The following is a 23,841-nucleotide window of genomic DNA, read 5'->3' as shown; positions in this document are numbered from 1 at the left end:
ATTTACATGCCTTCCCCCCCCCCAAAAAAAAGTAATTGTAGGGAATGTTTTAAAAACGTGAATCGAAATTAATGCAAGCAAAAATTAATAACAAAGCTAAGGTGCAAACGAGGAGAGGAGGGCAGAGGAGCAACTGCAGTTAAAGAGTGACTTATGACTGATCCTCGGACTTATGACGGGATCACCTGATCAAAATTCGGGCGCTGGGCAACCAGCATGCATTTATGGCGGTTGCTGCATCTCAGGGTCACATGACCATTGAGACTCTGGAAAGAGGGCAGAGAAGAGCCACAAAGATGATCAGGGGACTGGAGGCTAAAACATATAAGGAACGGTTGCTGGAATTGGGTAGGTCTAGTTTAATGAAGAGAAGGACGAGGGGGGACATGATAGCAGTGTTCCAATATCTCAGGGTCTGCCCCAAAGAAGAGGGAGTCAAGCTATTCTCCAAGGCACCTGAAGGCAGGAAAAGAAGCAATAGATGGAAACTAATCAAGGAGAGAAGCAACCTAGAACTTCCTTACAGTTAGAACAATTAACCAGTGGAACCACCTGCCTCCAGAAGTAGTGAACGCTCCAACACTGGAAGTCTTTAAGAAGAGACTGGAGAGCGATTTGTCTGAAATGGCATAAGGTTTCCTGCCTGAGCGGGAGGTTGGACTAGATGACCTCCAAGGTCCCTTCCAGCTTTTTTTTTTAAAATTATTATTATTATTATTAATTATTATTATTATTATCAATCTTCCCAGGTGGCTTCTGTCAAGGGGAGGGGATTCACTTAACAACCATAGTGATCTGCTTAGCCACACTGGAAAAAGAAGTCCTAAAACTGTGCATGACTTGCTTCATAACTGACTTGCTTAGTGACAGAAATTCAGGTCGTAATTCTGGTCGTACATCGAGGACCAGGGGTTTGCTTCATCTTCTGATAAAAGGAGATGTTCCTCAAAGAAATTGCAGCACCATCTTATCTGTCCTGCATGGCTTTGGGGGACTCGCTGCTAACCCTGAACTGCTGCTGAAGGCCGGAGGGTTTAATGCAGGGGTAGGCAACCTTGGCTCTTTTATGACTGGTGGACTTCAAGTCCCAGAATTCCTGAGCCAGCCATGCTGAGGGGAAAGGGAGAGGTTTCCAAGCTGAGCCAAGGTGGCTCAAGAATTCTGGGAGTTGAAGTCCACGAGTCATAAAAGAGCCAAGGTTGCCTACCCCTGCCCAAATGCCTGAATTTTGATCACGTGACCGTGAGGAAAAAATATTTAAATATTTAAACCAGGGGTCTTCAAACTTGGCCCTTTTATGACTCGTGGACTTCAACTCCCAGAATTCCTGAGCTAGCCACGCTGAGGGAAAAGGGAGAGGATTCCAAGCTGAGCCATGCTGGCTCAGGAATTCTGGGAGCTGAAGTCCTCCAGTCATAAAAGAGCCAAGGTTGCCTACCCCTGGTTTAATGCAACTGTCATGTCAGGGAAAGCTGATTTGCACCTGATTTTATTGTATAAATTTGATTAGTTGGGGAAAATTTGGTCTAGTAGTTAAGTGACCAGGCTAGAAAGTGGGAGGTTCTGAGTTCAAGTCTCATCTTAGGCGTGAAAGCCAGCTGGTGACTTTGGGCCAATCACCAGGAGATGGTGAGTTCTAGTTCCGCTTTAGGAACCAAACCAGCTGGGTGATTGTGGGCCAATTAGCAGGAGACAGTGAGTTCTAGTCCCGCCTTAAGCATGAAAGCCAGGTGGGTGCCAGTCTTGGGCCAATCACCAGTAGACAGTGAATTCTAGTTCCGCTTTAGGAACCAAACCAGCTGGGTGATTGTGGGCCAATTAGCAGGAGACAGTGGGTTCTAGTCCCGCCTTAAGCATGAAAGCCAGCTGCGTGACTGTCTTGGGCCAGTCACTCTCTCACCGCCCAACCCACCTCACAGGCTTGTTGTGGTGGGGAAAACAATAGGAGGAAGGCATCTTGGATTTGCTCATCATTATTTGTAAAAATAATAAAGAGTACAGTAAAGCAAATCAATAAATAACAAGACCAGGTACCGAACACGCGGCTCTGAACAGAAGCAGCGTAGCTAAGATGCAAGATCCGGACCAGAGAGAGTCGAGTTCAAAACCATCCCTCCGGGAAAAAAAAATCATCCATCAGATGGGCGCCTTTGGTCAATATTTCTCTCTCGGCCCACCTTACAGGGTCGTTGTGAGGATCGATGAATCCCCATGGAAGCCATCTTGGGCTCTTGGAGAAAGGCGGGCTATAAATCTAACCGATAAATAAAAAGCATGCAACAATCCTCAAGCCAAGCCTTCTCCCCCAAACGCTCCGATTCTCCGACCCCCTCCCCCACCCTCCGCCATCTTTGAGAAGCTCTCAGGGGGGGGTCCCAGTCGCTCACTTGCTTCGTTTCGGGGACCAGATCGTCCTTCATCCGCCGCTTGGTCCAGTCCTTGGCCAGCTCGTCCTCCGCTATCTCCTGCAGGTGGAAGACGGCCACCTGGGCGGAGGTGCGCCGGATGCGGCCGCTGGGGGTCCTCTCGAAATCTACCATGGGGCTGGGTTCGGGTTTCGCCTCTGGCTGCTCTGGGGGCTGAGGAGAGAAAAGCGGTCTGTGATGAAGGCAGATGCTGGAAGGGGGAAGAGAGGAGGAAGAGAGGAAAGAGGAGAAAGAGGCAGGGAGGTGACGGTGAAGGAGGAGAGGAGAAGGAGGAGAAGCAAGGGAGGAAGATAGGGAGGAGAGAAGGGGAAGGAGGAGGAGAAAGAGTAGGAAGAAAAGGAAAAGGCGAAGGAAGGGAAGGAAGGAGGGAGGAAGGGAGAGAGGGAGATGGAGATACAAGGAGGAAAATGAAAAGGAGAATGGAGGGAGGGAGGGAGAGGGAGATAGAAGGAGGCAAACGAAATGGAGAATGAAGGGAAGAGAGGAGGGAGGGAGGGAGAGAAGGAGAGGGAGACAGGAGGAAAATGAAAAGGAGAATGGAGGGAGGGAGGGAGTGGGAGAGAGGGAGAGGCAAATAGAAGGAGGTAAACAAAAAGAAGAATGAAGGGAGGAGGGAGGGAGGGAGAGAGGGAGAGGAAAATGAAAAGGAGAATGGAGGGAGGGAACGGGAGAGAGGGAGCGGGAGATGGAGATAGGAGGTAAATGAAAAGAAGAATGAAGGGAAGGGAGGAGGAAGGAAGGGAGGGAGAGAAGGAGAGGGAGACAGAAGGAGGAAAATGAAAAGGAGAATGGAGGAAGGGAGTGGGAGAGAGGGAGAGGGAAATAAAAGGAGGTAAACAAAAAGAAGAATGAAGGGGAGGGAGGGAGGGAGGGAGAGAGGGAGAGGGAGACAGAAGGAGGAAAATGAAAAGGAGAATGGAGGGAAGGGAGAAGGAGGAGGAGACAGAGGAGATAAGGAAAGAAGAAACAAAATGGAGACAGAGAAGAGAAGGAGGAGAAGGAGGAAGAGAAGCAGATGGAAGGGAAGGAGGGGAAGGAAGGGAGATAGAAACAGAAAAAAAGGAGCAGGAGAACGAAAGGAAGGGAGATGGAGGAGAAAAAGGAGAAGGAAGAGGAAAGGAGATGGAGACGGAAAAGGAAGAGGAAAAGAAGGGTGAGGAAGGAAAGAAACAAATTAAGAAACGGTGGTAATTAAGGACTTTGTCAAGGTTCCAACTGACGAACCCAGCCCAGCAAACACCTTTGAGATAGTTTGATCTCTTAATGCAAAACTTTACTGAGTACATCATTTCAGCACAGACGAAAGCAAAACCAGCTCTAGCAAACCCCAGCCCAAACCCCTATACTAGTAAAGGAATAGAATTTCCCCTCCCATCCATGAGCAGGTCACATTGGCCAATTAGGTGCAGTTATATTGTTATGAGAAAATGTCTCTGCATCCGGTAAGGCACCTGGTGAATCGTCCTTGAGTCTCACGGTCTGCCTTCTTTATCTTGGTAGCCTGCATTCCAATTCCCCATTTCCCCCCACCCCCAAGTTCGTTGGCAAGCGAAGAAGCAGTTACTGTTCCACCAGAAAGCGAGCTTCAAGTCTGACAGACTTTTATTGCTGTTCTATCTTAGACGTTTCAAAGGACGGGGGGGGGTGGGCTGGCTTGTGGACCTTGGTGACCTGCAGGGTTGCCCAAGCACAGAGACTTCCAGCTATGTGGCCTTGAACTCTCTAAAGCAGGGGTCCCCGACCTTCAGTCCGTGAACCAGCACCAGGTCGTGGCATGCCAGAAACGGACCACGCAAACAAGTGAAACCCCATCTGTGAGATGCAGCCCCCCTCTGGTCCCTGGAAAATACTCTCTCTGCGGAACCGGTTCCTGGTGCCCAAAAGGGGGAGGGGCACTGCTCTAAACCTTTCCTTCACTTGCACACATCAAAGATGATTAGGGGATTGGAGGCTAAAGCATATAAGGAACGGCTGCTGGAATTGGGTATGCCTAGTTTAACGAAGAGAAGGACGAGGGGGGACATGATAGCAGACTTCCAGTATCTCAGGGGCTGCCCCAAAGAAGAGGGAGTCAAGCTATTCTCCAAAGCGCCTGAAGGCAGGACAAGAAGCAACGGATGGAAACTAATCAAGGAGAGAAGCAACCTAGAACTAAGGAGAAACTTCCTGACAGTGAGAACAATTAACCAGTGGAACAACCTGCCTCAAGAAGCGGTGAATGCTCCAATACTGGAGGTTTTTAAGAAGAGACTGGGCAGCCATTTGTCTGAAATGGTATAGGGTTTCCTGCCTGAGCAGTGGGTTGGACCAGATGACCTCCAAGGTCCCTTCCAACTTTATTATTATTATTATTATTATTATTATTATTATTATTATTATTAGGTTTCCAGATTCTGCAAACTGCCCTAACATCAAGGGACTTACGACTCGTCGTCTTACAACCATTACAGCTTTCCCGCCGTCATGTCATCAAAATGGGGGTTGCAATGTCTTGGGGAGGTCCTGTGATAGCCCACGGCAAACCTCCCAGCTGGCTTCCAATAAAACATCAATTTTGGGAAGCCCGATTCGCTTAGCGACCCTAGGATTCACTTAGCAACGGCAGCGAGGTGATCAAAATCCGGGCACTTGGCCACCCGGCTCAGATTTAGGATCGTCGCGGCCTCCTGTGGTCATGCGGCGGCGACTTGCAACTTGCGACCCTGGAGGAAGCCTGGGTTTGCGTAACGACCACCTTATGCATTTAAGGACCCGTGGCAAAAAAAAGGTCACAACAGCAGGTCACATCCTGTCTCGTGGGACGGCCGTGCTGCTTAACAATGGGATATTTCCGGTCCCAGTTTGTGGTCCTTAAGTCGAGGACTTAACCGTGTAACGCTTGTCAAAATAACAAGCCCAGCCTTGGCGACTAGGAAACCGGGGGGAGGCTCAGAGGCTCACCATTGCCGGATGCTCGGAGCGGATGTGGTAGTCGTGTCCAGCTTTAGATTTGTAAGCCTTTCCACAGTGCGGGCAGGCGAAGACCGGCTTTTCCACCTCCGAGGGCTGCTTCCCACATCGTTTCTGGTGATACTGGTACCCCATAAGGCTGGAGAAAGTGGCCGTGCAACCCTGAAGAAAAATAAGAAATGGCTGCCGGTTAGCACGTAAGAAAAGGGTTTTCAGGTTGCCGAGTCCATCCTTTAAAACAGCCTAAACATGTTTAATTGTCCACAGACAATAAGCAATAGAAGGGGAGGGAAAAAAAACCACACAAAAATAATGTGTTATAGTTCTGACAGATGAATCTCTGAGGCGTTGTTTACCTTAAAGCAGGGGTAGGCAACCTTGGCTCTTTTATGACTCGTGGACTTCAACTCCCAGAATTCCTGAGCTAGCATGGCTCAGCTTGGAAACCTCTCCCTTTCCCCTCAGCGTGGCTGGCTCAGGAATTCTGGGAGTTGAAGTCCACCAGTCATAAAAGAGCTAAGGTTACCTACCCCTGCACTAGATAAGTATAGGGCTCTTCAAACGTGCCCCTTTTATGACTCATGGACTTCAACTCCCAGAATTCCTGAGCCAGTATGGGGGAACTATGGCCCCCTCATGACTCGTGGACTTCAACTCCCAGAATTCCTGAGCCAGCATGGCTCAGCTTGGAAACTCTCCCTTTCCCCTCAGCGTGCCTGGCTCAGGAATTCTGGGAGTTGAAGTCCACGAGTCATAAAAGAGCCAAGGTTGCCTACTCCTGCCTTAAAAGATCTTTATTCGAGTAGCATAGCATCAGCACGTACATAGGCCAAGCCAAAATCTGAATTCCCTTCCCCTAAACACAGAGTAGCAAAGCATAATTCCCATCGCCAATTAACAGTCCTAAATCACATTCCCCAATTAGCTTGAAATGCAGGCTTTCCCTCCAGTTCTTCAACCAGCCATTCCTTATCATCTCTTATTTCAAAAAACCTTGGTTCTCACTCTAGTTACAACATTGCTACCTCTAACTAAACTCCCATGCACATTCCTTCTCCTTCTCCCCCCCCCCATCATCTAATCCTAACTCTAATTCTAAGAATAAAACATAAGAAGGAAAATGGCTGCATCTCCATATGTTGTCAAAGCAAGAACATCCGATGTTAGCAGCGTTGACATAGTGGTTATTTGGCACAACCACTTTTTAAGGGAGAGCGGGGTTATCTGTTAGGCTTGAGAACTGTGAAGGTGCCTTTTTCCAAAGGCCAGGCCAAAATTTGCCTCCCAAGCCAAAGAGCCGCTTTGGTTTAATGGTTAAGGCACTAGATCAGAAATTAGGTGACAGTAAGTTTTAGTTCTGCCTCAGGTGTGAAAGCCGGCTGGGTGACTTTGGGCCAGTCATTCCCTCTCTGCCCAACCAACCTCACAGGGTTGTTATGGGGAAAATAGGAGGAAGGAATAGGTATGTTCACCATCTTGAGTTATTTTTAAAAATAATAAAGGCAGGGGGAAAAAGTCTAAAATAAATAAAAAACATTTTTTTTAAAAAAAAAATCATCCTCCTCTACATAAACCCCACTCCCTTCCAGCACTGATGACGCTACCTAGTTGGGTCATGAAATGTCTGCAATAAAACCACCAAGTTCAGAGAGCACCAAGGACCCCACAGTTCAGCCCTGAGCTACACATATTTTCTTCCATCCATACAGGTGAGGCAACCATTCTGGCAGACAGCAAAAGCAATACCTCATTTGGGCATTTGAGTTTTCCCATCTGCTTTAGCACTTTCCTCAGCCTTTCCCTGTCTCCCAGTTCACTGAGAGGGACAGCAGCTTCCACAGGAGCATTCTAGAAAGAAGAAATAAGGGGGCAAAAATTAGGCATTCTAATGATAATGATAATAATAATAATGATGATGATGATGGTGGTGGTGGTGGTGATGATAATAATGATGATGATAATGATGATGATGTTGGAAGGGACCTTGGAAGTCATCTAGTCCAACCCCCTGCTCAGGCAGGAAACCCTATACCATTTCGGACAAATGGCTGTCCAGTCTCTTCTTAAAAACCTCCAGTGTTGGAGCATTCACCGCTTCTGGAGGCAGGTTGTTCCACTGGTTAATTGTTCCCACTGTCAGGAAGTTTTTCCTCAGTTCTAGGTTGCTTCTCTCTTTGGTTAGTTTCCATCCATTGCTTCTTGTCCTGCCTTCTGGTGCTTTGGGGAATAGCCTGACTCCCTCTTCTTTGGGGCAGCCCCTGAGAGATTGGAAGACTGCTATCATGTCCCCCCTCGTCCTTCTCTTCGTTACACTAGACATACCCAATTCCAGCAACCGTTCCTTATATGTTTTAGCCTCCAGTCCCCTAATCATCTTTGTTGCTCTTCTCTGTACTCTTTCTAGAATCTCAACATCTTTTTTACATCATGGTGACCAAAACTGGATGCCGTATTCCAAGTGTGGCCTTACCAAGGCCTTGTAAAGTGGTATTAACACTTTGTGTGATCTTGATTCTATCCCTCTGTTAATGCAGCCTAGCACTGTGTTGGCTTTTTTGGCAGCTGCAGCACATGGCTGGCCCAACTGTACCGGTTTGCAACAACCTGCTCTAGAGTCGAAGACTAAAATTAGCACTGAATTTCCTAACTTTCTGCAATTTCCAAGTACATGGACTTCAAATCCCAGAATTCCCCAGGCAGCTTGGCTACTCATGAGAATTCTGGGAAGTGAAGTCCAGTCACTCAGAGGTTGTCCCAGTTGAGAAATGTTGGATTGGAGCAATATTTCTCAACCCTGCATCCTTAAGATGTGTGGACTTTGGAGTCCTAGTGGACAATCACTTAAATATGAGCCAGCCGTGTGTTACAGCCACCAAAAAAGCCAATACGATCTTAAGCTGCATCAACAGAGGGATAGAATCAAGATAATGGGAAGTGTTAATACCTCTTTAAAATGGCTTGGTAAGACCATACTTGGAATATTACATCCAGTTTTGGTCACCACGATATAAAAAAGATGTTGAGACTCTAGAAAGAGTGCAGAGAAGGGCAATAAAGATGATTAGGGGGCTAGAGGCTAAAAGGTTTGAAAAATGGTTGCAGGAATTGGATATGTCGAATTTAATGAAGCTAAGGACAAGGGGGGACATAATAGTAGTGTTCCTGCTGCAAGGGGCTCCCACAGAGAAGAGGGGGTCAAGCTTTTTTCCAAAGCACCTGAAGGCAGGATAAGAAGCAACAGAAGGAAACCAATCAAGGAGAGAAGCAACCTGGAACTAAGGAGAAACTTCCTGACCGTTATAACAATTAACCAGCGGAACAACCTGCCTCCAGAAGTTGTGGGTGCTCCATCACTGGAGGCTTTTAAAAAGAGACTGGACAGTCATTTGTCTGAAATGGTATAGTGTCTCCTGCTTGAGCAGGGGGTTGGACTAGAAGACCTCCAAGGTCCCTTCCAACTCTGACGATAATGTTGACTTCCACTCCCAAAATTCCCCAGTCAACTTGTTCCATTGATTAATCGTGCTCATTGTCCGAAAATTCCTCATTTCCAGGCTGGGTCTCCCTCTGATGAGCTTCCCCCCATTACTTCATGTCCTGCCTTCTACATGCACAGTCTGTATTGTACATAGATCAGGGGTAGGCAACCTTGGCTCTTTTATGACTCATGGACTTCAACTCCCAGAATTCCTGAGCCAGCATGAGGGAACTATGGCTCCCTCATGACTCGTGGACTTCAACTCCCAGAATTCCTGAGCCAGCATGAGGGAACTATGGCCCCCTCATGACTCGTGGACTTCAACTCCCAGAATTCCTGAGCCAGCATGAGGGAACTATGGCTCCCTCATGACTCGTGGACTTCAATTCCCAGAATTCCTCAGGCAGCATGGCTCAGCTTGGAAACCTCTCCCTTTTCCCTCAGCGTGGCTGGCTCAGGAATTCTGGGAGTTGAAGTCCACGAGTCATAAAAGAGCCAAGGTTGCCTACCCCGACATAGATCTACGTGCAGAAACTCCATACCTTGTTCATGTGCTCTGCCATCGTGTGATAATTCAGCCCTGCTTTGGACTTGAACTGTTTTTTACAGTGCTGGCATTTCAAGGCATCCTGCAGCTAAAACAAAGGAGAAAAATACATATATTTCAGACCGAGAAATCTAGAGCGGATTTGATTTTCCTTTTCTCAAACTACACCTAGCACTACTAATTGGCATACGTGACTCTGTTGTACATCCGTTTTTTGCTTATCCTCTTGTTGTTTTTAAGCCAACTTATGAATGCTATTCAGAGTTGCTCAAAATGGGGAATAGCTTATGATCCCAGTGAAATAATAAAAATGCAGGTACTACACTTCATTTAGTGACCATTCAAAGTTACGACGACACTGAAAAAAGTGACTTTGGGCTGTTTTTCACACTTATGACCATGGCAGCGTCTCTGTAGTCACATGATCAAAATTCAGGTGGTTGGCAACTGACTCGTATTTATGACGGTCACAGTGCCCCGGGATCACGTGATCCACTTTTGTGGCCTTCCGACCAGCAAAGTCAATGGGGGAAGCCAGATTCACTTAACAGCCATGTTACTAACTTAACAACTGCAGTGATTCACAACAGCTGTGGCAAGGAAAGTCATAAAATGGGGCAAAATTCACTTTACAAATGTCTCACTTAGCAACAGAAATTTTGGGCTCAATTGGGATGGTAAGTCGGGACACTGCAACCGTCATAAATATGAGTCAGTTGCCAAGCCCACGGAATTTTGATCACAAGACCATGGGGATGCTGCAATGGTCATAAACAAGGGTCTTCAAATTTGGCCCTTTTGTGACTTGCGACTTCAACTCCCAGAATTCCTCAGGCAGGCATGCTGGCTGAGGAATTCTGGAAGTTGAAGTCTACAAGTCATAAAAGGGCCAAGTTATAGAATATATAACTGCTATAGAATATATAAAGCAGATATGAGTATTTTGAGGAAATCTTGAAGGAACATTCTGGAAAAAAAGAGTAGATAGAGGCCTAGCTCAGATTTTTGTTGGCTGCTTTGTGGCTCTGCGGCTGGAAGGTAGGTACATTTATCACTAAATGTAGAACAAGGGTAAGATTTCTCCTTTTTTCCCCCTCATAAAGAATGTAATACAGGTATGTAGTCCTAAACCAGGGGTCTTCAAACTGGGCCCTTTTATGACTTGTAGACTTCAACTCCCAGAATTCCTCAGCCAGCGTGCCTGGTGAGGAATTCTGGGAGTTGAAGTCCACAAGTCTTAAATTGGCCAAGTTTGAAGACCCCTGGTCATAAGTATGAAAAATGGTCATAAGTCTTTTTTTTCCCAGTGCCATTGTCACTTTGAACGGTCACTAAATGAACTATTGTTAAGTTGAGGACTACTCGTATATTAAACTGCCGCAACCCAGCAATTGTGATGCCCATTCCAGGGGCCTGGAATTCAGAGTCAGTGGCCCAGGAGTCAACCTTAGTGTAGCCCAAAGGAACAGGACAAAAGCTGGTGTTGGGCCAGAGTGGGCCCATTGAAAGCAATTCGCAGCTGCAGAACACGGGTTTCGTTCCTCGACATTTTAATGGGGAATGTGCAGCTCCCTACTTTTTGGCAGACTTCCATGTGCTTCTTGAGACCCAGGACTGTCTTCCGGGTGATCATGCCACAGGTCGGGCAAGCGACTTCTCCCTTCTCGTTGATTGTCCGCTGCCACTGCTCCTCAGGGCTTGCTAGAGAAGAGAAAAAGACAAGCCATGAATGCTGGTCAGGCTCAACAGTGAGGGAGCTCAGTTTTGGTTTTATTCGAGAGCTCTATTTTGACTTTTCAGGACCAATATGTAGTATAGTATTACTTTCGTTCTCATTTGTTTCTGTTTATTTATTTCCCTGCCTTTGTTATTTTAATAAATAACTAAAGGCAGCTAACATACTTAATACTCTTTCCTCCTCCTATTTTCCCCATAACAACCCTGTGAGGTGGGTTGGGTTCAGAGAGAGAGTGACTGGCCCAAGGCGGGACTAGAACTCACCGTCTCCTGGTGACTGCCCCAAAGTCACCCAGCCAGCTTTCATGCTTAAGGCGGGACTAGAACTCACCATCTCCTGGTGACTGGCCCAAAGTCACCCAGCCAGCTTTCATGCCTAAGGTGGGACTAGAACTCACCGTCTCCTGGTGACCATGGAAATGCTACAATGGTCATGTGTAAAAACCAGTTATGTCATTTTTTTCAGTGCCATTGTAATTTTGGACAGTCACTAAATGAATTGTTATAAATCGAGGACTAGCTGAAGTTCTTATTTAACTTAAAATAACAGAATTGGAAGGGACCTTGTAGGTCATCTAGTCCAACCCCCTGCTCAAACAGGACACCCTATATACCATTTCTCACAAGTCTCTTCGTAAAAACCTAGAGGGAATTAAGCTATTTTCCAAAGCACCTGAAGGCAGGACAAGAAGCAACGGGTGGAAACTAATCAAGGAGAGAAGCAACCTAGAACTAAGGAGAAACTTCCTGACAGTGAGAACAATTAATCAGTGGAACAGCTTGCCTCCAGAAGAGTAAATGCTCCAACACTGGAAGTTTTTAAGAAGAGACTGGACAGCCATTTGTCCGAAATGGTGTAGGGTTTCCTGCCCGAGCAGGGGGTTGGACTAGATGACCTCCAAGGTCCCTTCCAACTTTACTACTATTACTATTACTAACCTCCAATGATAAAGCACCCTCAACCTCTGGAGGCCAGCAGTTCCACTGGTTAACTGTCCTCACTATTAGGAAGTTTCTCCTCAGGGGTCTTCAAACTTGGCCCTTTTATGACTTGTGGACTTCAATTCCCAGAATTCCTCAGCCAGCATGCCTGGCTGAGGAATTCTGGGAGTTGAAGTCCACAAGTCATAAAAGGGCCAAGCTTGAAGACCCCTGTTTCTCCTTACTTCTAGGTTAACTTAGTCAATAACCAAATTGTCTGGCTGGATTAAAAGTCACTTAAGCATCTGAAAATCAAAACAATCATTCCTGTAACACAGGGGTGTTCAAACTCGGCCCTTACTCATGGACTTCAACTCCCAGAACTCCTCAGCTAGCATGCCAGGCTGAGGAATTCTGGGAGTTGAAGTCCATGAGTCATAAAAGGGCCGAGTTTGAAGACCCCTGCAAAGGAAAGAAAACTCTTGACATAATTCTGCTTTGAATCACAACGTTCTTGAAAAACACAATAATCAATGGCAGGCGAGCAGTTACAGAAATTATGGGGTTGGCTTAACTCCCATCCGTGGATCAATGTAGGCTTGCGGAGTTATTCATGACATCAATTTCAGATACAAAATCTGGGAAAATGAATTAGCTAGCTAGGAGAAGTTGCTGATGTGTTTATTTGGAAAATCCAGCTGTCTTCAGTTCAGTAAGAGATTTTCCAGAGAAATATATTTTGGGCTGATCCCAGAGAAAGATATTTTGACTTTTAAAGGTCTACAGATTATTTGCCAAAATTGCAAAAGGCAGCAAGGGAAGAATCTGAGGGCCAACGAACCGAAGAACTTTATAGTTTTCCAAGGCAGGAAAAGAAAAATAACCAAGTTTTCAGTGTGCAGAAAAAATGCATAGTAAAGGATATATCCACATGGATGTCAGGTTTAATTGCTTCTACCCATTTGGTGCCTGTTGAAAAGCAGATAGCAATCTTGACAGGCTGCTTGGGAGTAATTTTGCTGTTGTTATTTATATTTGGATATTTTTACGGGGTGTATCTTAGGTGAAAAGGTGAACCGGGATTATGAGCCAGTCAACAAGCATCTGAAGCACTTGATTGTGGGTAATAGTGCTACAGTCATGTGACAAATGATCATAAGTCACCTTTTTGGGTGCCGTTGTAACTTTGAATGGTCACTAAACAAATGGTTGTTAAGTTGAGGGATACTTGTAACTGCACAATGCTGTTAAAATCAGATATCTTTATAAAGGTTTGGGGAGGGAGGACTGGGTATCCCCCAACGCTGCCCATTTGACGGTACAATCCTATGATTTGGGGATTAACCTGATTAGGAACCAAGGTTAAAGTGCTCACGGGCCATAAAAGCCACTGGGGGGGGGGAATCAAATACCGGTAGTTTACAAGCTACCATCAACCTAACAAAAGACTCCTGCGAGTCCCTTGGACTGCAAGGCGTTCAAACCGGTCAGTCCTAGAAGAGATCAACCCCGACTGCTCTTTAGAAGGCCAGATCCTGAAGTTGAAACTCAAATACTTTGGCCACCTAATGAGAAGGAAGGACTCACTGGAGAAGGGCCTAATGCTGGGAAAGATTGAGGGCAATAGAAGAAGGGGACGACAGAGAATGAGATGGCTGGATGGAGTCACTGAAGCAGTAGGTGTGAACTTAAATGGACTCCAGAAGATGGTAGAGGACAGGAAGACCTGGAGGAACGTTGTCCATGGGGTCGCGATGGGTCGGACACGACTTCGCAATTAACAACAACAAATCAGCCTAACAGAATGTTTCTGAAACTTGGCTACTTTAAGATATGTGGACTTCAACTCCCAGAATTCCCCAGCCAGCCATGCTGGCTGGGGAATTCTGGGAGTTGAAATCCACAAATCGTAAAGTGCTCAAGCTTCAAAAACACCAACCAGCAAAATAAGGGAATTGCTACTAACAGAGCATCCTGGTCAATCTTACCTGTAGCTGAATGAGCTATTGATACAGTGGTGGTTTCTTTTTTCACACTGGATCCTGTCAGCTTTTTCTTACGGTCTTCGGTATTACCGCTGAGGAGGGAAGCTTCCAACTTCTTTGCGCGGTGTGCTTTAGCCTTGTCTTCTGCTTTCGCCAGCCCTGTTGAAAAGGAGAAATTAATGTTGGAAGGGGTGAGCGCTGCGCAGTTTCTGGCTGCGGGTTGGAATGAGCTGCTCTCTGAGCTTGCTGGGTTTCCTTGCAGACGTTTCACGACCCAAACTTGGTTAAGATCATCAGGGCTAGAAGGGAGTGTGGGATGTGGAGAGGAAGAGGAGGAGGAGGAGGAGGAGGAGGAGGAGGAGGAGGAGGAGGAGGAGAACTGGGATCCTTGGTGCTCTCTGAGCTTGGTGGTTTTCTTGTAGACGTTTCATAATCCAAACTAGGTTAAGATCATCAGGGCTAGAAGGGAGTATGGGATGTGGAGAGGAGGAGCAGGAAGAGGAGGAGGAGGAGGAGGAGGAGGAGGAGGAGAAAGAGGAGGAGGAGAACTGGGATCCTTGGTGCTCTCTAAGCTTGCTGGGTTTCCTTGCAGACATTTCACAACCCAAACTAGGTTAAGATCATCAGGGCTAGAAGGGAGTGTGGGATGTGGAGAGGAGGAGAACTGTGAGGTCCTTGGTGCTCTCTGAGCTTGGTGGTTTTCTTGAAGACACTTCATGACTCAAACTAGGTATCATCAGTGCTAGAAGGGACTGTGGGATGTGGGGGGGGGGGAGGAGGAGGAGGAGGAGGAGGAGGAAGGCCAATGATTGTGGCTTCCTTTGTGCTCTCTTAGCTTGGTGGTTTTCTTGCAGATCAAACTAGCTGACTTCTTCAGTGCTGATGATGTTACCTAGTTTGGTCATGAAACGTCTGCAAGAAAACAAGCTAGCTCAGAGAGCAACAAGGATTCCCCTCCCCCCCCCGCCCAGTCTCTGGCTTAGAAGAACCAGGTATAATCTCCTAGGAAGGTCCCAGCAGGGCACACATGGCTGCACGCTGACCTCTAGGTCTCTCTGCAAGAAAAAAGGGCCTAATCCACTCCATTTTTCTTAAAATTTAAACCAAATTTAAACAGAACGTGTCTGCGGCAAAGCAAAAGCCCAGCCTTCAGAAACTCTGAGTCCCTGGTCCAATAATCAGCCCCGTAAGATGTTTTCCAGTGGGGCTCAACCAGTGGCATCTTTGCTTTTGTTTTCCCAGCCTGGCTGATAGCAGTGGGGATCTCCTGGTGGTCTCCTTTCCAGACATTAACCAGGGCCAAATGTACCTAGCTTTTGGCGACTCGTCATAAGCTGAGGACTATCTGTAGAGGTCTGTAATAACCCGCACTTTGATCTGCACCAAAGGGCAGCAAACATTTGAGCATACTGGAAGATTCTGCCCCAGTTGTTACTTCCATATAGTCTTCAAGGACAGCCCCATGCACTGCGCACTGCAGTTGTCCAGCTGGGGGGAAGTGACCGAGATATGAGGGACCGTGAGGAAGTCCGCCCAGCTCAAGAAAGGGCGCAATGCCGAAGCCAGAAACGGGGAAGGAGAGAGAAGCAGCAGGTGCTGAAAAACTTTCTACCAGCCACGTGCAACAAACAGCGAATAGCCCCCAAACGAGATAGGTTTCTAGTCCACATGAACCAAAGCTACAAAGAATGTTGTGCCAGAAAAATGGATGAAGAGGGACCCACCCCCTCGCCTTTGCAGATAAAAGAGTTCAAACATTCCCGTGTTACTGAGTTATTATTTAGGATTATTGGCGAGGGATAAAAAAACAGAGACATATTTTGTTTTTACCTTTTAATCCAAACGTTCCTGAGATGGATGGCTGCTCGCCAGTGAACTTCTTAGGCGTTTTCTGTTTCCTTCCTAACTCAAAAAGGAGAAAACAGAAATAAAACTTTGGTCAAACCCCTGGGTGTTGAGTTGCTTTTCTGCAATTAGCACATGGTTTTGCATAATTTATTCCTCAACTGATGGCCTTGAAGAGAGAGAGCAAAATAACCAGCGTTAAATCTAATTATTAGATTCAATAAATCCGGTTTGACTTCTCCTGACTTTTATCATGCCCTCTCCGTTCTCTATTTTTATTGGGTTTTTTTGTGGTTTTACTCTTTTTATAGTGACCAATTCCTTGTGTGTCTAATCACGGCCAAATAATTCTAATAATTCTAATTCTAATAATTGTAATTTTAATTTTAATTCTAATAATTTTAATTCTAAATAATAATAATAATAATAATAATAATAATAATAATAATAATGTTGGAAGGGACCTTGGAGGCTATCTAGTCCAACCCCCTGCTTAGGCAGGAAACCCTATACCATTTCGGACAAATGGCTTCCAATCTCTTCTTAAAAACTTCCAGTGTTGGAGCATTCACCACTTCTGGAGGCAGGTGGTTCCACTGGTTAATTGTTCTAACTGTTAGGAAATTTCTCCTTAGTTCTAGGTTGCTTCTCTCCTTGATTAGTTTCCATCCGTTGCTTCTTGTCCTTTCTAATTCTAATTCTAATTATTCTAATTCTAATTTGTTTCCTTGGGCTGTTCAAGTCTTTGGCTCACATTTGAATAGAAATTCGGCAATTCAATAAATCAATTAATAAATAAAATGGGGTGCACAATTCCTACCCTCACCCCCAGCCCAGAAATCTCTCCTTAGCCTTCTTGAGCTTCTGAGGTTTCACTAGTTACTATCCATACAGGTTCCAAATTTGTCTTCATTAACATGAGGACTAGAATCTTGGGTTTAGAAAATAACAACACAAGAGAGAATGCATAATCTTTCAGCAATGTTTGGAGCTGAGACTTCCAAATGCTGGTGACCCAGGCAGGATAATTTCAAGGATGCCCCCCCCCCCCGCTCCCCAAATAAGGAAGATACTGCAAAATCAATCAGTAGAGTTTACTTTTACAATAAAGGTATATAGGAAGTCCTTGATTTATGACCACAATTGAGCCCAAAATGACTGCTGCTAAGCAAATCAGTTGTTAAATGAGTTTGGCCCCCATTTACGGCCTTTCTTTCCACCCTTGCTAAGTGAATCACTGCAGCTGTTAAATTAGTAACACGGATATTAACTGAATCTGGATTCCCCATTAGAAAGTTGCAAAAAGGGATCAATGACCCCGGGTAAGGGCAACTGTCATAAATATATGCCAGTTGCCCTAATTTTGATCACGTCACCCGGGGGATTTTTTTTTCTAATAAGTGTGAAAAACGGCCACTAGTCGCATTTTTCAGTGCCGTTGTAACTCTGAACGGTCACCAAATGAATCGCTGTAAGTTGAGGATCACCTGTAATGGCTTTGGCTAAAGCAGGGGTAGGCAACCTTGGCTTTTTTATGACTCGTGGACTTCAACTCCCAGAATTCCTGAGTCAGCCACGCTGAGGGAAAAGGGAGCTGAGCCATGTTGGCTCAGGAATTCTGGGAGTTGAAGTCCACGAGTCATAAAAGAGCCAAGGTTGCCTACCCCTGTCCTAGGATGCCACTGAAGGACCCAATGTTTGGTTTAGATCAGGGGTAGGCAACCTTGGCTCTTTTAGGCCTCGTGGACTTCAACTCCCAGAATTCCTGATCAGCCACGCTGAGGGAAAAGGGAGCTGAGCCATGTTGGCTCAGGAATTCTGGGAGTTGAAGTCCACGAGTCATAAAAGAGCCAAGGTTGCCTACCCCTGTCCTAGGATGCCACTGAAGGAACCAATGTTTGGTTTAGACCAGGGGTAGGCAACCTTGGCTCTTTTAGGACTTGTGGACTTCAATTCCCAGAATTCCTGAGCCAGCCACACTGAGGGAAAAGGGAGGGGTTTCCAAGCTGAGCCATGCTGGCTCGGGATTTCTGGGAGTTGAAGTCCACGAGTCATAAAAGAGCCAAGGTTGCCTGCCGCTGGGCTAAAGATAGGCAGTTCTGCTGATGCAGAGATGATTGGTCAGTTTAGAATTTAGATCGTTCCATTCCACAACACAAGCAACCCCACACCACACGTCCTTCTAATTTTAAACTCAGAGGAAATGGGGTGCCTCTGCCCACCCCCCAAAAATGTTTGAGAAATGCTGCTCTAATCTTACTGTGCTTCATCCTTTCGGGGTCTTCCTCTTGCTTATAGGCCTGTCTGCTGGCCTGATGTTTAGAGCCGCGGCTGCCCGGTGTCTGGCCCAGCGGGGTTGCAGCCCCTTCCCCGCCTCCAGCTGCAGCGGTCTGCAAAACCCGGATGCCTTGGCTCACGGCCGCATGCTCTCCGTTCTCGGGGTGTTGCAAGGCGACAGCCTTCTCCACCTTGGCTTGTTTGGGGTGAAGGGAGGGGGTCATGGTCCGTTCGGCAGCTCTAGGGCAAAAGGTAGGTTGAAGGAGAAGTCAAGCCAGGCAAGAGTCGGGTGCGAAAAACCAGGTCCAGTGAAGCTGCTCTATTGCTAAAAGCCCATTCGCAGGAATCTTCTCTGCTAAGGTTAGCGTTAGATACGGGTCAATGGAATTCAAAAGATTTGGAGAAGGAGTGGCAGAAGCTGGGGGCAGAATCAAAAGAGGAACCAGCCTACAATCCCAATGTAGTCAAAAGCAGACTACTCTTGACTACATTGGGATTGTAGGCTGGTTCCTCTTTTGACTCCGCCCCCAGCTTCTGCCACTCCTTCTCCTATAGCAGAGGTCGGCAACCATGGCTCCTTTACAACCTGTGGACCAATTCCCAGAATTCCTGATTCAGCCGTGCTGGCTCAGGACTTCTGGGAGTGGAAGTCCACAAGTTGTAAAGGGCCCATCGTTGCCCAGACCTTAGAATAGAATAGAATAGAAGAATAGAATAGAATGGAATGGAATGGAATGGAATGGAGTGGAGTGGAGTGGAGTGGAATGGAATAGAATAGAATAGAATAGACAGATCATAGAATAGAATAGAATAGAATAGAATAGAATAGAATAGAATAGAATAGAATAGAATAGAATAGAATAGAATAGAATGGAATGGAATGGAATGGAACGGAGTGGAGTGGAGTGGAATGGAATAGAATAGAATAGAATAGAATAGACAGATCATAGAATAGAATAGAATAGAATAGAATAGAATAGAATAGAATAGAATGGAATGGAATGGAATGGAATGGAATGGAATGGAATGGAACGGAATGGAACGGAGTGGAGTGGAATGGAATAGAATAGAATAGAATAGAATAGAATGGAATGGAATGGAATGGAATGGAATAGACAGATCATAGAATAGAATAGAATAGAATAGAATGGAATGGAATGGAATGGAATAGAATAGAATAGAATAGAATAGAATAGAATAGAATAGAATAGAATAGAATAGAATAGAATAGAATAGAATGGAATGGAATGGAGTGGAGTGGAGTGGAGTGGAGTGGAATAGAATAGAATAGACAGATCATAGAATAGAATGGAATGGAATGGAATGGAATAGAATAGAATAGAATAGAATAGAATAGAATAGAATAGAATAGAATAGAATAGAATGGAATGGAATGGAATAGACAGATCATAGAATAGAATAGAATAGAATAGAATGGAATGGAATGGAATGGAATGGAATAGAATAGAATAGAATGGAATGGAATGGAATGGAGTGGAGTGGAGTGGAGTGGAATAGAATAGAATAGACAGATCATAGAATAGAATGGAATGGAATGGAATGGAATGGAATGGAATAGAATAGAATAGAATAGAATAGAATAGAATAGAATGGAATGGAATGGAATGGAATGGAATGGAATGGAATGGAATGGAATGGAATAGCATAGAATAGAATGGAATGGAGAATGGAATGGAAGGAATGGAGTGGAGTGGTGGAGTGGAGTGAGTGGAATAGAATAGAATAGAAGATCATAGAATGGAATGGAATGGAATGGAATGGAATGGAATGGAATGGAATAGAATAGAATAGAATAGAATAGAATAGAATAGAATAGAATAGAATAGAATAGAATAGAATAGAATAGAATAGAATAGAATAGAATGGAATGGAATGGAATAGACAGATCATAGAATAGAATAGAATAGAATGGAATGGAATGGAATAGAATAGAATAGAATGGAATGGAATGGAGTGGAGTGGAGTGGAGTGGAATGGAATAGAATAGAATAGACAGATCATAGAATAGAATAGAATGGAATGGAATGGAATGGAATGGAATAGAATAGAATAGAATAGAATAGAATAGAATAGAATAGAATAGAATAGAATAGAATAGAATAGAATAGAATAGAATAGAATGGAAAGAGCCAAGGTTGCCTACCCCTGCCCTAGCCCCTCCTCTTGTTCCAGAGGTCCTGGCCCCTACCTTTTCTTCCCTGGCCCCTTGCTGGTTGCCTTCTGCATTTTGTTTTCTGCTGGGGGGCTGGCTGCCGGCAACGGTCTTTCCAAATGGTTCCAGAGACAATGTTTCTCCAGCTGGGTTTTTGATGTGAAGATAGCTTCACAGTACAGGCAAGGGAAGGTGCGTTTCTCAACAATGGCGCCCTGGAAGGAAGAGAGAAAAAGGGAAAGAAGGCAGTGGAAACAGAGCAAAAGAAGGGGGGAAACGCAATATACCTCTTGGCTTCTGCAAAGGGGTCAAAACGTGGCTGTGCAGCTTTGTGTGAGGAACACAGAGGCCCAGACTTCCGTGGGGCTAAGCACGGCGAGCTCCCGCCTCTATTAATAACTGCTAACCCCCCTTCCGCCATTTTGGAATCTGTGACCTTTTGAAATTTTACAGTTATTTTTACAATTTCAAAATGTTCTGATCTTGTTAATTCTGATTTTAATGTAATTTTATGGATTCTATTGTATACCGCCCACAGCCCCTCTCTGAGAGAAATGGGTGGCTAAGAAAATATGAAATATAAATAATAAAAAACAAAAACAAAATAATAAAATGCCTGTAAAATAAAATAAAATAATAAAATATAAAAAAAACAATAAAATAAAATAATAAAATAAAATATAATAAAAAATAATAAAATAAAATAATATGGCAAAAATAAAATAAAATAATAAAATAAATAACATAAAATAACATAACATAAAATAAAAAATAATAAAATAAAATAAAATAAATAAAAATAACATAACATAACGTAAAATAAAATAATAAAATAAAATATAATAAAAATAAAATAAAAAATAATAAAATAAAATAATAAAAATAATAAAAAATAAAATAATAAAATAAAATAAAATAAGTAAAATAAAATAAAATAATAAAATAAAATAATAAAATAAAATAAGTAAAATAAAATAAAATAATAAAATAAAAAAATAAGTAAAATAAAATAATAAAATAAATAAAATAACATAATGTAAAATAAAAAATAATAAAATAAAATAATAAAATAAAATAATAAGTAAAATAAAATAAAATAATAAAATAAAATAAATAAAATAATAAAATAAAATAATAAAATAAAATAAAATAAATAAAATATCCATCTTTTAGATTGGGTTAATTCTCTTAACCTGGGTAACCTCAGGTGGACTTCAAGTCCCAGAATTCTCTTCTGCTGTCACGATTGCTGCTGCTGAGAATTCTGGGACTTGAAGTTTCTGTACGTAGAGGGCCACCAGGTTGCGGGAGGAAGCTGTTCTAGACAAAACACCGGTTCTGCTGTCCAATTTTGATAATCCAATTTGGCTAACCGCATGAATTTTACTCAGCATAGTCTGCAAGCCCTTGCGTAAAAATAAAACAGTTTTGAGACATCCATAGCGTTCTACCTTACTTGAGGATGAGTTCATACAGCACACTTAAAAGCTGAGTTAAAAACCTAGTGGTAATGTTAAGATTAATTAGCAGGTCAAAGCCGCTGACCCTTCCTTTGGCCTATCTAGACCAGCATTTTTCAATCTTGGCAACTTTAAGCTTTCTGGACTTCAACTCCCAGAGTTCCCAAGTCAGCAATGTTGGCTGAGGAACTCTGGGAACTGAAGTCCAAGCAAAACCCTTTCTAGACCAGTGTTTCTCAACATTTCTAGACCAGTGTTTCTCAACCTTCCCCATCTGGCTGAGGAATTCTGGGAGTTGAAGTCCACCCATCTTCAGATTGCCCCGGTTTGAGAAATGGTTGTAAAAATTGGGTGTCTCACTAAGAACCGCTTTGCTCAGCAACAGAAAAGCTAATCCCAATTGTGGTCGTAAATCAAGGACTACCTGTACACATCCACAGAGTTGCAAAGAAGGTGGCCCCCACACTAGGAGAGCAGGTCTGATTTTTCTTACCTGGCACCGCTGGAAGTGGTATTTCAGGCCATAGATGCTTGGGAACTCCAGCCAGCAGCCCGAATTAGGACACTTCACCCTGGAGTGAGCCTTAAATTCATCCTTCCATTGATTCATCAGAGGCAGCTGAGAGGAGAAAGTCCAGAAAATGAGGGGGGGGGGGGAAGAGACAAAAAAGGAATTTAAAAAATAAAGAAAAGAGGAGCAGACAAATTAAAAAAAATAGTGCAACTGCGTTCCTCAGCTTGATCTCTATCTAACCCAGTGTTTCTCAACCTTGACCATTTTAAGGCATGTGGACTTCAACTCCCAGAATTCCACAGCCAGCATTGCTGGCTGTGGAATTCTGGGAGTTGAAGTCCACATGCCTTAAAATGGTCAAGGTTGAGAAACACTGATTAAACCAAGGCTTTCCACTGAGCCATGAAAGGTAAATATTTTCATTCCAGGGGACAGAAGGAACCAACTCAAGAACAGAGACTCATGCAGAGATAAATTACACAAACTAAAATCTCGGAGGAAAGAGAATGGCTAAAACTTCACCCTAGCTCAATCTTCATAACTTTAAGGTGTTCCACAGCTGGGCAAATTCTGGGAGTTGTAGTCCAGGGTTTTTCAACCTTTTCACCCATTGTACCACTTTTAGGATATGACAACATCCGAGGACCACCAGTCGCCTAGCAAAGTGTCAGAAACTTTATGACCCCAAAAAAAAGAAAGAAAGAAAAAGAAAAAAGTGATGAAGTACAGGTAGTCCTCGACTTACAACAGTTCGCTTAGTGACTGTTTGAAGTTACAATGGCACTGAAAAAAGGGCCCCCAAGCCACAGCTGAGCAAACACCTGCCTGCCCACCCAGCAGTGCTCTTCCTCCTGTCCGAGGTTTTCATTGTTGTGAGCGTTTCTGTTGAGGATTGGCAGCGGGGGTGGGGTGGGGGGGTGTTTGGTTTTTATTCCCTCCCCCCCCATCTGCTGGGTGGTTGCAGCAGGTTTTGGTCACTTCACATGACCCTGGGACACTGTGACCGTCATAGATATGAATCAGTTGCCAAGCCTCTGAATGTAAATCACAAGACCCTGGAGATGCTGCAACATTCCAGCTGATCGGCGCTTCTTCTGGGCTCAGCAGAAGCACCAGGATCAGTGCTGAGCTTCAGCTGGAGCCTGGCGCTGATCCTGGCGCTTCCGCTGAGCCCTGACAGTCCCGAAGAAGCGCTGATCCTGGCGCTTCCACTGAGCCCTGACAGCCCTGCAGCTCCAGCCGTCTCTCGCTCAGGCTTGTGCGGTGCTGCCACCGGTTCAACTCATTCCCCTCCCCTGCTACCACTTTTCTAGGATGATTGCGTACCACCTGCCAGGTGCCAATGTACCACAGGTGGTACCCGCACCACAGGTTGAAAAGCCCCGTTGTAGTCTACTTATGCTAGTGGGGGAATTCTGGCCTTGAAAGGTAAAGATTCCTGGGGAGGCATCAAAAGAACAGAGACTCATGCAGGGATAATTACACAAACTCAAATCTTGCAAGAAGCAGAATGACTGAAACTTCACCCT

At 44.7% G+C, this 23,841-nt stretch overlaps 1 protein-coding gene across 1 annotated transcript in view; it reads right to left on the bottom strand.

The window, feature by feature from the left end:
- The window catches only part of ZNF512B (zinc finger protein 512B), a 76,337-nt gene that overhangs the window by 33,184 nt on the left and 19,312 nt on the right, over positions 1-23,841 (bottom strand). Inside the window, exons 4-13 of the mRNA XM_039326936.1 lie at positions 22,292-22,417; positions 20,375-20,553; positions 18,149-18,405; positions 15,874-15,945; positions 14,047-14,202; positions 10,977-11,101; positions 9,396-9,488; positions 7,122-7,223; positions 5,367-5,537; positions 2,388-2,579 (exon numbers count right to left, since the gene is read on the bottom strand). Coding sequence (XP_039182870.1) covers positions 2,388-2,579; positions 5,367-5,537; positions 7,122-7,223; positions 9,396-9,488; positions 10,977-11,101; positions 14,047-14,202; positions 15,874-15,945; positions 18,149-18,405; positions 20,375-20,553; positions 22,292-22,417 — 1,473 coding nt within the window. The remainder of the gene's footprint in view (positions 1-2,387; positions 2,580-5,366; positions 5,538-7,121; positions 7,224-9,395; positions 9,489-10,976; positions 11,102-14,046; positions 14,203-15,873; positions 15,946-18,148; positions 18,406-20,374; positions 20,554-22,291; positions 22,418-23,841) is intronic.

The sequence above is a fragment of the Crotalus tigris genome, unplaced genomic scaffold (genome assembly GCF_016545835.1).
Source record: "Crotalus tigris isolate CLP2741 ecotype Arizona unplaced genomic scaffold, ASM1654583v1 scf7180000024347.1601321, whole genome shotgun sequence".
Taxonomy (NCBI): Eukaryota; Metazoa; Chordata; class Lepidosauria; order Squamata; family Viperidae; genus Crotalus; species Crotalus tigris.
This window is presented reverse-complemented; position numbering and strand designations above follow the sequence as displayed.